Source organism: Notolepis coatsorum (assembly GCF_963971535.1).
Source record: "Notolepis coatsorum genome assembly, chromosome: 7".
NCBI classification, from domain to species: domain Eukaryota; kingdom Metazoa; phylum Chordata; class Actinopteri; order Aulopiformes; family Paralepididae; genus Notolepis; species Notolepis coatsorum.
Genome location: NC_140171.1, coordinates 88,696,367 through 88,708,708, shown reverse-complemented (window position 1 = coordinate 88,708,708; position 12,342 = coordinate 88,696,367). Strand labels below are relative to the sequence as shown.

The 12,342-nt window shown below is 43.7% G+C and overlaps 1 protein-coding gene across 1 annotated transcript in view; it reads right to left on the bottom strand.

The window, feature by feature from the left end:
* tpcn3 (two pore segment channel 3) overlaps positions 1-12,342 on the bottom strand; it is a 144,562-nt gene that overhangs the window by 114,159 nt on the left and 18,061 nt on the right. Inside the window, exons 3-4 of the mRNA XM_084317981.1 lie at positions 6,926-7,040; positions 1,417-1,545 (exon numbers count right to left, since the gene is read on the bottom strand). Coding sequence (XP_084174107.1) covers positions 1,417-1,545; positions 6,926-7,040 — 244 coding nt within the window. The remainder of the gene's footprint in view (positions 1-1,416; positions 1,546-6,925; positions 7,041-12,342) is intronic.

Genomic DNA, 12,342 nt, shown 5'->3' with positions numbered 1-12,342 from the left:
GTCCACAATCATCTCTTTTGTTTTGCTGACGTTCAGGGAGAGGCAGTTCTCCTGACACCACTGTGACAGATTCTCTACCTCTTCCAGGTAGGCCCTCATCTCATAAAGTCATAATATTACTTTTGCCATGGGCAAATAACAAGCAAAAAAATATTTCTTTGGAGTAACGGGCACTGATGCTCCTAGCAAGGACATGTGTTGTGATGGAATGGATGAAGGAGGCCCCTCCCACTGCTCCAAGCAGGACATGTGTTGTGATGGAATGGATGAAGAAGGCCCCTCCAACTGCTCCTAGCAGGACATGTGTTGTGATGGAATCATGAAGGAGGCCCCTCCCACTGCTCCTAGCAGAACATGTGTTGTGAAGAAATCATGAAGGAGGCCCCTCCCACTGTTACTTATAGAGAGATTGTAATGTGAACTAGAATGGGTGCTCGTTGAAGCACAGTATGTCCTCATGTTATAGTTGACAATAAATATGTCTCCCCAATGAATGAAGGACATGGCATCATGTACACATATGTTTCATGTCGTCTCCTGTGGCCTTTCATGCAGTTTGTGGTTTTCATTGAGATTGTGTGCCTTTAGCAACACAAGTTGTTTCCTAGCGTTTACGTAAGGTAGTCCACAATTCAAAACCGAAACTTGACTGCCCAACCAGAAGTCTGCAAATCATGTTGTGATTTTTATGACCCCCCCCCCCACACACACACACACGACTGCAAGTATACATAGTCCACAACGAGCAATAAAATCAAACCAGCTACTAAAAGCTGCAACCTCTGCGATATCTAGTAGCCTGGAATGACTTCCTGGTTCAGGATATTCTAACCAGAGCGCTTCCTCTTGAAAAGCGCTGAGCAGACAAACTCTTGGGCTAAAGGTTGTTTCTCAACAACGTGCTGCTGCACTTCTCAGCACATTCACAAACTGTTCATTCTCTTCCTATGAAAACAGTCACACAAGACGGTCACTCTTTTGATTTTGAGGCTGCAAAAATCAAAAGCAAATAATTTTTACCATTTTGTGCCAGGAAACTTGGATTGCATAGAAAGATTTGCCCAAGAAATATCTTTTCTTAAATAAATAATAATAATAAAAAAATGTTTTTGAAAAACAAACATGCAATTAAAATCTTTTTTTAATTCAAGATAAATAATGGGATTTTTTTTTATTTAATTCGATTTAACTGAATATACAATTGTATTAAATTAAATGTGAAAATCCATGAGGTACTGTAGCTCCCAGCTTTGAAATCTTTCCCCCCCCCCACCTTTTCCCCCCGTTACCCTTCTGTCCTCTCGCCAGGCCGTCGTTGTAATTAACAATTTGTTCTTAATTGCCCTTTCCGTTTAAATGAAAGATTAAAAAAATTTTTATGTAAAATACAAATAAAATGTAAAAAAAAAAGATTACCAAAATGATGACGATGATGCAGATATTTTTGGGGTCCTTCCAGAATTTATCTCGGGAGATTACTTTGGCATAATGCACGAGTCGAACCGTGAAGGCTGCCAGACAGACCATCTCCATCACCATGGTCACCTGAGGAAAGACAAAAACAACAGCATAATCATAATCATCTTAATCATAATCATCTATTTATATACAGGGGTGTAAAGTACTTGAGTAATTGTACTTCATTACAATACTTACGTACTGTTTTGGGGATTTGTACTTTACTCAAGTATTATTAGGTTTGTATACTTGTACTCAATTACATTTCAGAGGGGAAAAAAACTTTTTACTCCTTACATTTAAATTGCAGACCTACAAAGTACAAATCTCACAGGTCCAACTATTTTAATTAGTACTGTATATTTGTTTCTCTGGTCGAACTAACGTTAACGTTATTAATCCTGCGGCCGCACTTTATTTAAAAACAGCCAATCAAATCCCCAGCAATGGAAAATTAACCCGCCCATACCCATGCTGATTGGTCCAAGACTAGAAAGCAGGGATCTTTGATTAAACACCCGCTATCAGAAGAATAGACAGTCAGAGTGACAAGTTACAGAAGATGGCCACAAACGATAGTACGAGTGATGATTCTGAAGAGGACGAAACGGAACATTTCATTGCCCCGGAATAAAAAAAAGTTTTCACTTTTTAGTACACTTAAAAGTAGAAACTTTTTTTACTTTTACTCAAGTGTGTTTTTAGCCAGATACTCTGACTCTTACTTGAGTAAGATTTTGAGATGGTACCCATACTTTCACTTAAGTATAATTTCTGGGTACATTTACACCCCTGTTTATATAGTACATTTACAACAGTTGTGACTGTACCAAAGTGCTTCACAGATAAAGGCAGAAAGATAAATACATATACAGTACATACTATATACTAAACATAATAGTGCAAGGGGTTCAGATAGAAGTAAAGATACAAGATTACAAAATAAGGCATAAAGGGAGCAAGTCATTTTGTTTTCAATGGTGGATGGGACATATTTGGAGGCGTGGTCAGTGGTGCGTTGGTGAGTTCATACGTAGTTGCAGTGTGTTTTAATGGGCGTGGTCCGGCGAAAATGTTGAACATTTAGAATTTTAAATGCATCAATCTGGTGCACTTTGAGGGTCAAGTAGACAACATACTGTATGTATAAAACAACAGCCTATAGGCTTTTAAATACAACAAGGTCATAGACGGATATTTCACAGACACCAAGCAATGCCGTTGCATTTCATGGCAATCACACAGACCACCAAACTTTGAGGGGAGGGGGCAGGGAGGCCAGGTCGGTACTTGGCGCGTGCACACAAAAATGCGACTCGTCCCTCGCCGGGTGCTCACCTGGCTACTTGTCTTTGCATGACAAATAGCTCAGGTCGTCAGAGACCTGAGCTCAGAGAGGGAACAAGCAGCCGTTTTCCTTGTGGTCCTAGTGCCGCGTCGCGTCTCCGTTTATTATCGTGCAACATTGTTTTGGACGGTAAAATAATGTAAGGGAACAATAACTGCCTTCTGAAAACATGCAGGGGACATGTCCCCTGTGTCCCCCCCATTAATTACGCCCCTGAAAGGGACTAAAGTAGCGATCTAGAAGGCAGGCTCAGCTCTGGTCAAAGGCCAGGGAGAAGAGACTTAAGGACTTTAGGACTTAAGGGACTTTTCACATTAGGAACGGTTGCCTCCGTTCCGTTCCATTCCAGAGAATGATAGTCCCCCCTCCCCACTGGCCAGCTTTCACCCTACCAATCTCGTTTAGTTCCCGAGCACTCTTGAAGGAGCAACACCCCGATGTTGGTAAAGCTAGCACTGCCACAGACGCGCTATAGCCGGCGCTTCAACACTTCTTTGCTCTTGGAGAAAGCATTTATGGAAACAAATGATACCGGTGATGTCGCAGACGCTACATTGTGGGAGTCTGTAAACACATTCTGCACCATACCCAAGTATAGTCGGGTTTCGCCGCCAGCGGTTGAGCGCCATCCTTTAATCCCCGTTCTATACACTCGGCCAGGTAGGTAGGAATTTATTTTAGACAACAAAACATATACAGATCATTACATCACATATTTGCTTTTGTCAAGGAGAGGAACGAAAAGCCTCTTGACTTATTTCCATCGTTGTCCTTGGATGTCAAGGATGCTAGAAACAGACACATACAACTCATTACAGAATTAATCACAATTATTATCTTTGCATAATAATAATGGCACAACCCTAAATTATACAAACAAAGCACTTTTGTTGTTACAATGTTCATCAGAGCTCCCTGGGCCTCCCTGGCTCATCTGCCTACGTTGCAATTGCAATGACGATCGAATCCTGCCAGGTGGCAGTATCGCCTACCTTTTGAACTGGAATAGTTTGGTGTGGAGACACTTTTGTTTTTTGCAAGGACTTCTGCGGACAGAGCGATCGCTCTGAGATTTTATTGCCTGAAGCCTATTTCCCGTATACACGAGTATAGACATATACATGCGTAATCGCGATGGCGATAGGATCACTGGGGATTATTCTTTTTGGAGTACCTTCTGGCTAAGGTAAGGTATATTCTATGTCGCATTTTACCAAACCTAAAACTTGCTTTTGGTAACAATCACAGTTTAAATTTTAGCTGAGTTTAGTGCACTTATGGCCCTGGGATAAAAACTAAACTTAAGTCAGTTAGTCTGGGTGGGCATGACGCTGAAACGCCTGCCCGAGCGCAGCCGTATGCGGTGTTTGTTGCCAGGGTGGTGTGGGTCCTTAAGTATTTTCACTGCTTTTTTAAGACAGTGGGAGTTATATAGTTCTTCCAGTGAGGGGAGAGGGCATCCAATGATTTTTTGGGCTGAGTTGACGACCCTCTGGAGCGCCTTCCTCTCTGCGGCTGTGCAGCTGAGGAACCACACGTTGATGCAGTAGGTGAGGATGAATTTCCACGGGGCAGTGGTAAAAGGACATGAGCAGGTCTTGTCTAAGGTGGTATTTCCCAGAGTATTCTCAGGAAGTAGAGTCTCTGTTGTGCCTTCTGTCGCCTTGGTGTTGGTTCTCCAGGTCAGGTCATCCTCCAGGTGGACGCCCAGGAATTTGATGACTGAGACTCTCTCCATGCATCCCCCGTCGATGTACAGGGGCTGTATGTCGGTCTTCTTCCTCCTGTAGTCCACGATCATCTCCTGGGTTTTTAGCTTATTCAGCTGCAGGTTGTTAATTTTGCTCATACCAGAAGAGCTGGTATGAGGGGTTTCACTACCAGAAGAGCTGGTATGAGGAGTTTCACTACCAGAAGAGCTGGTATGAGGAGCTGGTATGAGGGGTTTCACTACCAGAAGAGCTGGTATGAGGGGTTTCACCAGTGTTGCGTTGCTCATATCAACACTGGTTGCACGCACGCTAATGACGCCACGTGCACGCGCGCTCCCACGCATGCGCATAAATGTTCCCTCGCATAAGGACAGACTAAAGACAGTGCCTAATTGCCTCTACGAATGGAATGTAACACCTGACGACCGGCGCTATTGATATGCAAAGTAGCCAGGTGGGTACTGCGAGTTGGTGCATCAGTCGAGTGCAGCGCATTCCTGTGTGCACGCGCGTGCACATCTGTGCATGTGCGTGCACACGCATCTGCTCACAAAACTTTGGTTGCACGGCGTGCAACCCCGTCCCATGAGGAACGCATCACTGGGTTTCACAAGAGAAGAGCTAGTATGAAGAGTTTCACTACCAGAAGAGCTAGTATGAAAAGTTTCACTACCAGAAGCGCCTGTATGAAGAGTTTCACTAAGAGAAGAGCTGGTATGAAGAGTTTCACCAAGAGAAGAGCTGGTATGAAGAGTTTCACTACCAGAAGAGCTGGTATGAGGAGCTGGTATGAGGAGTTTCACTACCAGAAGAGCTGGTATGAGGAGTTACTACCAGAAGAGCTGGTATGAGGAGTTTCACTACCAGAAGAGCTGGTATGAGGAGTTTCACTGTTTCATGCACATTGCTGTTGGGAGGGTTTGCTCTTGTTCAACCCGACTCTGTGATTTAACTTGCTAAAGAAGAAGTAATTTTTCATGAAAAAGTTACATTTAATTTATGTTTAAATGTAGAACCTGTAATGTCATCAAACAACGACCTCTAGGCAACAGGTGACAACATGGAACTGCACTTTGTTAAAAATTTTTGTTTTTGTCTGATGTGTGGATTACATTTCAGTGGGTATAGGGGAGGGGATTCTACTGCTGCTACCAAGAGAGGCCTGTGGAAATGCACAGTGTAATAAGTTACTAAACTACAACCCAGAAATCCGCCAGCCACAGAGCCTTTGTCTACCGCGCTCCCTACCTGTGGAACAAATTACCTGCCGTCATCAGGGGCGCCTGCTCTGTCGAAGCTTTTAAATCCCTGCTTAAGACTCATCTTTTCTCTCTCTCCTTCAACCTACCCTGATCTCAACTGGTCGGGGACTGACCTTTAGATTAATCTGTCTAGTTTAGTTAGGGTACAGGGTACTACATGGCACTACAGGGTACTACATGGCACTACAGGGTACTACATGGCACTACAGGGTACTACATGGTACTACATGGCACTACAGGGTACTACATGGCACTACAGGGTACTACAGGGTACTACATGTCTGCTCTTTTGCAGCACCACAAACATGGGAACTCTCTAACTCCTGAGTTGCTGTCCTGGAGTGCTGACCGGAGTGTCGGACGTCCCGTGATGAAGACCGGGAGAATGCGACCCCCTCTGCGTGCCCCCCTGTCTCCGGAGGAGAGTGCCGGACGTCCCACGATGATGTCGGGGAGTTCGTGACCCTCTCTGCGCCGCCCCCTATCTCCCTGTCTCCGGCTGTCCCTGAGCAATGACCGGAGTGTTGAATGTCCCGTGACTAAGACGGGGAGGACGTGACTCTATTTGCGCCGCCCCTGTGCCTCAAATAGATCCGCTATCAGCTCTATCTTCAATCTTTCAAAATGTTCAGTTGCTATTGCATGCACTCATCTGTGTTTCACTTCACACTTGAGTGCATGCTTACCAACTGTAAGTCTGCAACACTACTATCACCGACATCTAAGAAGGGAGATCCCCCCTTGAATGGCCCTTCTAAGGTTTCTCTCCTCCACACTGCCTGTGGAGCATTTTTCCCTATTGTTAGGTTTTAGTGAGTTTTTCCTTACCTTCACGTGGGGCATGTCTGGGAGTGCTTGCATTCTTTCATTTATTTGCATTTATCTTAAATTTTTTGGACCTTATGGTGTTCTTGTTCTGTTCTTGATTTATTGCTATGTTTTCTTCTTGACACGTTTAAAGAAGACCTGTACGGCCCATGGGGACATTAACGTGTGTTGTCGGGCCTTATAAATAAATTTGATTTGATTTGATATGCCAGACCAAAACAAAGTAAAGAAAGCGCAATACCAAGTGGGGCTCTTTTGCCTAGAGGTCGCCGTTTGACGGCGTTATATATTCTACCTTTAATAGAATGGATACGTACCCATATTGGAAGAAGGACAACAGCTGGTTCCTCAAAGATGGCTAAAGACAAGTCCACCAAGATGAAGGCGTATACCAGGACCTGCAGGCCCCAGTGGTTGTACAGCAGATACAGTCTGTGGGAGAAACAGAGACGCACTGAGAGAGGAGCACATATTCATACTACCTGACTGACCTCCTTCTCCCTTACCGCCCCACCCGATCCCTCTGGTCCTGTTCCACTGCTTCCCTCACTGTCTCATCATCCAAACTCAAAGGTTTTGGTGATCGGGCCTTCTTACGCGCTGCACCCCGACTCTGGAACACCCTCCCTCTGACCATCAGAGACTCTCCCTACAAGATACACTACACCACTAAGGTACCCATGTACATGTCGAAATACTTCCCAAAGGTCAGTGAACACCAGAAATCATGTTCAACCCAGATTCGACTCAAACAAGGGACTAAACACGTTTTGCAATTATGCCACATCAATGTGGAACGCCCTACCCACAGCCGTAAAAAAAATGTGAATCCCTACCCACCTTCAAAACCGCTCTCAAAGAGCACCTACGGGAGGCTGCAATTCGAAACTGGCCCCCGTAAATGTCCAAACCCCCCTTCCCAATATACAGTCTCCTCCCCCTCGTATGTATATATTTTCTGTTAGGATCTCTGTTTAACAGTACTGTATATTTGCATATCATGTATGTCACAAATGTAACAGTACTGTATATCTGTACGTCATGTATGTCATAAATGTCATGATATATATCTGTATATCTGTATGTTATGTACTGTATGTCATAAATGTCATTATGAATTGAAAATGGGGGACCCTGATGTAAACAAGACGAAAGTCTTTCTCTGGTCTGCATCCCCTTATTGAGCCGTACTGTATTGTATTGATTGATTGATTGATTGATTGAAAAGTTTATGAACAGATTGCAGAATGGGTACAGTACAGTACAGCTCAATACATACAATTGTTAAGGGGATGCAGACCAGAGAAAGACTTTCGTCTTGTTTACATCAGGGTCCCCCATTTTCAATTCATCATAACATATATGACATATATGACATACAGATAGACAGTACTGCTACATCTATACATTTATGACATATCAGATTTGCAAATACAGTACTGTTTGTGATACAAAAGTGTCCAGAAAAGGAGTGTATATACATTTGGCGTAGAAACTGTACATTGGAGGAGGTTGGATGGGTGGGGTGGGGTTGGGTGGGTTGGGTGAGGGCTGTACATTGGAGGTGGGGGGGGTTGGGTAGGGGACACACACACATTTTACACTGTACATTGGAATACTGACAAAGCCTTACTTGGTCATTTACTGTACAACTAGGTTAGGACATTTGTAGGGGCCGGTTTCGAATTGCAGTCTCACGTAGGTGTTTTTTGAGAGTGTTTTTGAAAGTGGGTAGTGATTCACATTCCTTTACAGCTTTAGGTAGGGCGTTCCACATTGATGTGGCATAATTGCGAAACGTGTTTAGTCCCTTGTTTGAGCCGAATCTGGGTTTTACATGATTTGTGGAGCTCCCTCTGGTGTTGTGATCGTGGTATTCACTGACCTTTGGGAAGTATTTTGACATGTACATGGGTACCTTGGTCGCGTAGTGTATCTTGTAGACCAGGCCCATTGCAAGTTGCTGTACTCTGTCGTCTACTCTAAACCATCCTAGGTTGTCAAAGTGGGCAGGGGTGAGGTGGGTTCTAGGAGTCAGGTCAAGTAGTAGTCTGACTAGCTTGTTTTGAGATGTTTTTTAATTTATTTTTTAGTGCCTTTGAGGTGCTTTGGTACCATGAGGTGCAAGCATAGTCGTAGTACCCTTGAATGAGTGCTCCTGCTAGAGTCTTTGATTGATTGATTGAAAAGTTTATTAACAGATTGCAGAATGGGTACAGTACAGTACAGCTCAATACATACAATTGTTAAGGGGATGCAGACCAGAGAAAGACTTTCGTCTTGTTTACATCAGGGTCCCCCATTTTCAATTCATCATAACATATATGACATACATGACATACAGATAGACAGTACTGCTACATCTATACATTTATGACATATCAGATTTGCAAATACAGTACTGTTTGTGATACAAAAGTGTCCAGAAAAAGAGTGTATATACATTTGGCGTAGAAACTGTACATTGGAGGAGGTTGGTTGGGTGGGTTGGGTGAGGGCTGTACATTGGAGGTGGGGGGGGGGGGGGGGAGGTGGGTGGGGTGGGGTTGGGTGGGTTGGGTGAGGGCTGTACATTGGCGGTGGGGGGGGGGGGGGGTTGGGTAGGGGACACACACAAATTTTACACTGTACATTGGAACATAGAGGGTCTTCAGGGTATTCTTGTTTACCAGAGAGGAGATCCGGTACAAGAATCGCGTTCGTTGGTTGACTTTTTTTATTACATTGGATGCCATTTTGTCACAGGAAAGATTAGCCTCTAGGATGGAACCCAGGTAGGTAATTTCATCTTTCCTTGTGATAATATTGTCACCCACTGTAACCGAGAAGCCGTCGGTCTTGCTGAGTTTGTTATTTGAACCGAAGAGAATGGACTCTGTTTTGCCCATGTGTAATGATAGTTTGTTGTCGGCGAGCCATATGCAGATTTTGCCTAGTTCCGAGCTGAGGGCTTTTTCAACCTGTAACTTGTTCTTGTAAGAGACCAGCAGGGCTGAGTCGTCCGCAAACAGGAACAAGTTGCAGTCACAAGCTGACGACATGTCATTTGCATAAATTAGGAATAGTAGCGGTCCTAGTATGCTTCCTTGTGGAACACCACAGCTCACTATCCATTCTACAATCTGTTAATAAAGTTTTCAATCAATCAATCCCTCACTCTCCACCTTCAAATCCCGTCTCAAAACCTACCTGTTCTCCCTAGCATTTAACCTTCCCTACCCATAACCACCCTCCTCCAACCTGTTGCCCCCCTTTGCCCCTCCCCTCTGCCTCTCCCCCCCCGTCTGGCTCCTGTATTTTTGTTATCCGTTACTGTGGCTCTATGTTCCTGTATATATGATTCATATTGTTGCCCGTTTCCCTGTGGTTCTATGTTTTTCTTTTTGCCCACTGTCAGCGACTTCGGGTTATTGAGAAGCGCTTTATAAAATAAATTAGGGATGCCCCTATCACGTTTTTTGCCACCGATACCGATCACCGATCTCGTCTATGAGCCATATTGGCCGATACCGATCGTTTTTTGTTTTATAAAAAAAAATATATATATATTATTAAATTTTTTTTTATAAAATATATATATTATATAATTATACTTGTAGTTTTATTGTCTGCGAGACATCGCCACCACGCAACAAGTCAAAATGCTCGCTATCTGCAAACAGCTCCACTGTCTGTGTGTATACTCTGCCTTGGTCAAATCACATTCAGCATGGGGCCTGAGAGTGCTGGGGCTGACGTTCTGCAGATTGATACTATTGAGTCAGAGCGATAGTTCAACAGGGTCTGAAACGTGTTATGAAGCATGATAGCTAATTAGCCAATGTTCAGCTGCAAAAACGAATAATGTCAATTATGTTATAAGACATTGATATCAGGAGCTATCTGTAGCTACTGCTAGCCGGCTAGATGACGTTAGACAATGCATCATGTATTAAAATAAAGTGAACTATTTAGCTCACTAACGTGAGCTACCTAGCTAACGGAGGTTTCATGCTGGTGCATCCCTATCATTCTTAAACTGAAATGCGCATTTGTTGATATCAGGAGCTATCAGTAGCTAGCCAGTTAGACAACGCCTCATCATGTATTAAACTAAAGTGAATAGTTGACTGTGTAGTTTTGTTTAAACAGTAATGCTAGCTCGGTAGCTAACGTTAGCTCACGAGCGATAGCTAGTTAGCCAACCCTAGCCAGCGCTTGCGAAAACGAATGCCAAACTGTCACGTTGATAGCAGGAGCCATCAGTAGCTAGATAACATTAGACAACGCCTCATGTATTAAACAAAAGTGAATAGATGACTGGGCCATTTTGTTTAATGCTTCAGTTATGTTGAAAGAGGAGCTCTGCGGTGCTCATGCACTCGACTCTTGTCGAAGGGTTTGTTTGTTGACATGAGATGGGTCTGGGAGGGGGAGAAGGAGGAGGGGCAAGACGTGCAGCAGCAGAGTGTGGCTGTGAGCGAGTGAGAACTCCGCAGAGAATTGGATCATGTTTTCCGTGTCATCGATCGGTTTTCACGATCTGCAAAATTAAAGCATTATCGGAATTCACCAATCTCATATTTATACTGAATATCGGCCGATACCGATCGCTGGCCAATCGATCGGGGCATCCCTAAAATAAATGAATTATTATTATTATTATACTGGAGTAAAACGTATTTAACCTTCTGTAGTGTGGTAGTGAAAGGGTTAACCTTCAGTAGTGTGGTAGTGAAATGGTTAACCTTATGTAGTGTGGTAGTGAAAGGTTAACTTTCTGTAGTGTGGTAGTGAAAGGGTTAACTTTCTGTAGTGTGGTAGTGAAACGGTTAACCTTCTGTAGTGTGGTAGTGAAAGGGTAACCTTCTCTAGTGTGGTAGTGAGAGGGCTAACCCTTTGTAGTGTGGTAGTGAGGGTTAACCTTCTGTAGTGTGGTAGTGAAAGGTTAACCTTCTGTAGTGAGGTAGTGAAAGGGTTAAAGCTGCAGTAGTGACCGATGCCCATAATGATTTAACCTTTTACATCTGATGATACAACAATTTTATAATAATAAATTATTGATGACAGCTAGGTTTGCACTTGCTAACATTAGCCTAAATAAATATGGAGTTAGCTTAAATTTTGCCTGACAAAATGTTGCTAACCAATATCACATATTGTGGTATGCTTCCCTTCAAAATATCTGTGAACTTTAAAACCCTATTTAGCACCTTGCAAACAGATATATCAGTTGACCACCACTATTCAAACCTTTATTTATTCTCGAAAAGGACAATTGAGGTCAAGCTGGTCAAGAAGGCTGGCTCAGTGGTGGGGAGGAGACTGGACCCACTGGGGACCGTGGTGGAGAGCCGCACGCAGAGCAAGCTGCTGGCCATCATGGGCAATACCAACCACCCTCTTCACCACACCCTGGTGGGGCAGAGCAGCAGTCGCAGCGGACGGCTCATCTCCCTGCACTCACGGACTGAGCGGCACAGGAGGTCCTTTGTCCCCACAGCCATCAGACTGTACAACAGCGTAATATAGTGCGGGGGACCTGACCTCTGACCCACACACCTGTTTTTACACCTGTTTTTTTACACCTGTTTTTATACACCTGCTTTTATCTAAATCACGCTCCTATTAATATTGATGGATATGATTTAATTTAATTTTATCATGTGCTTATTTTTTATTCATGATGCAGACATAACGTGTAATAACTGAATGAGAACGGTCAATGTCTGTATACTGTGTGAGCTGCGAGATA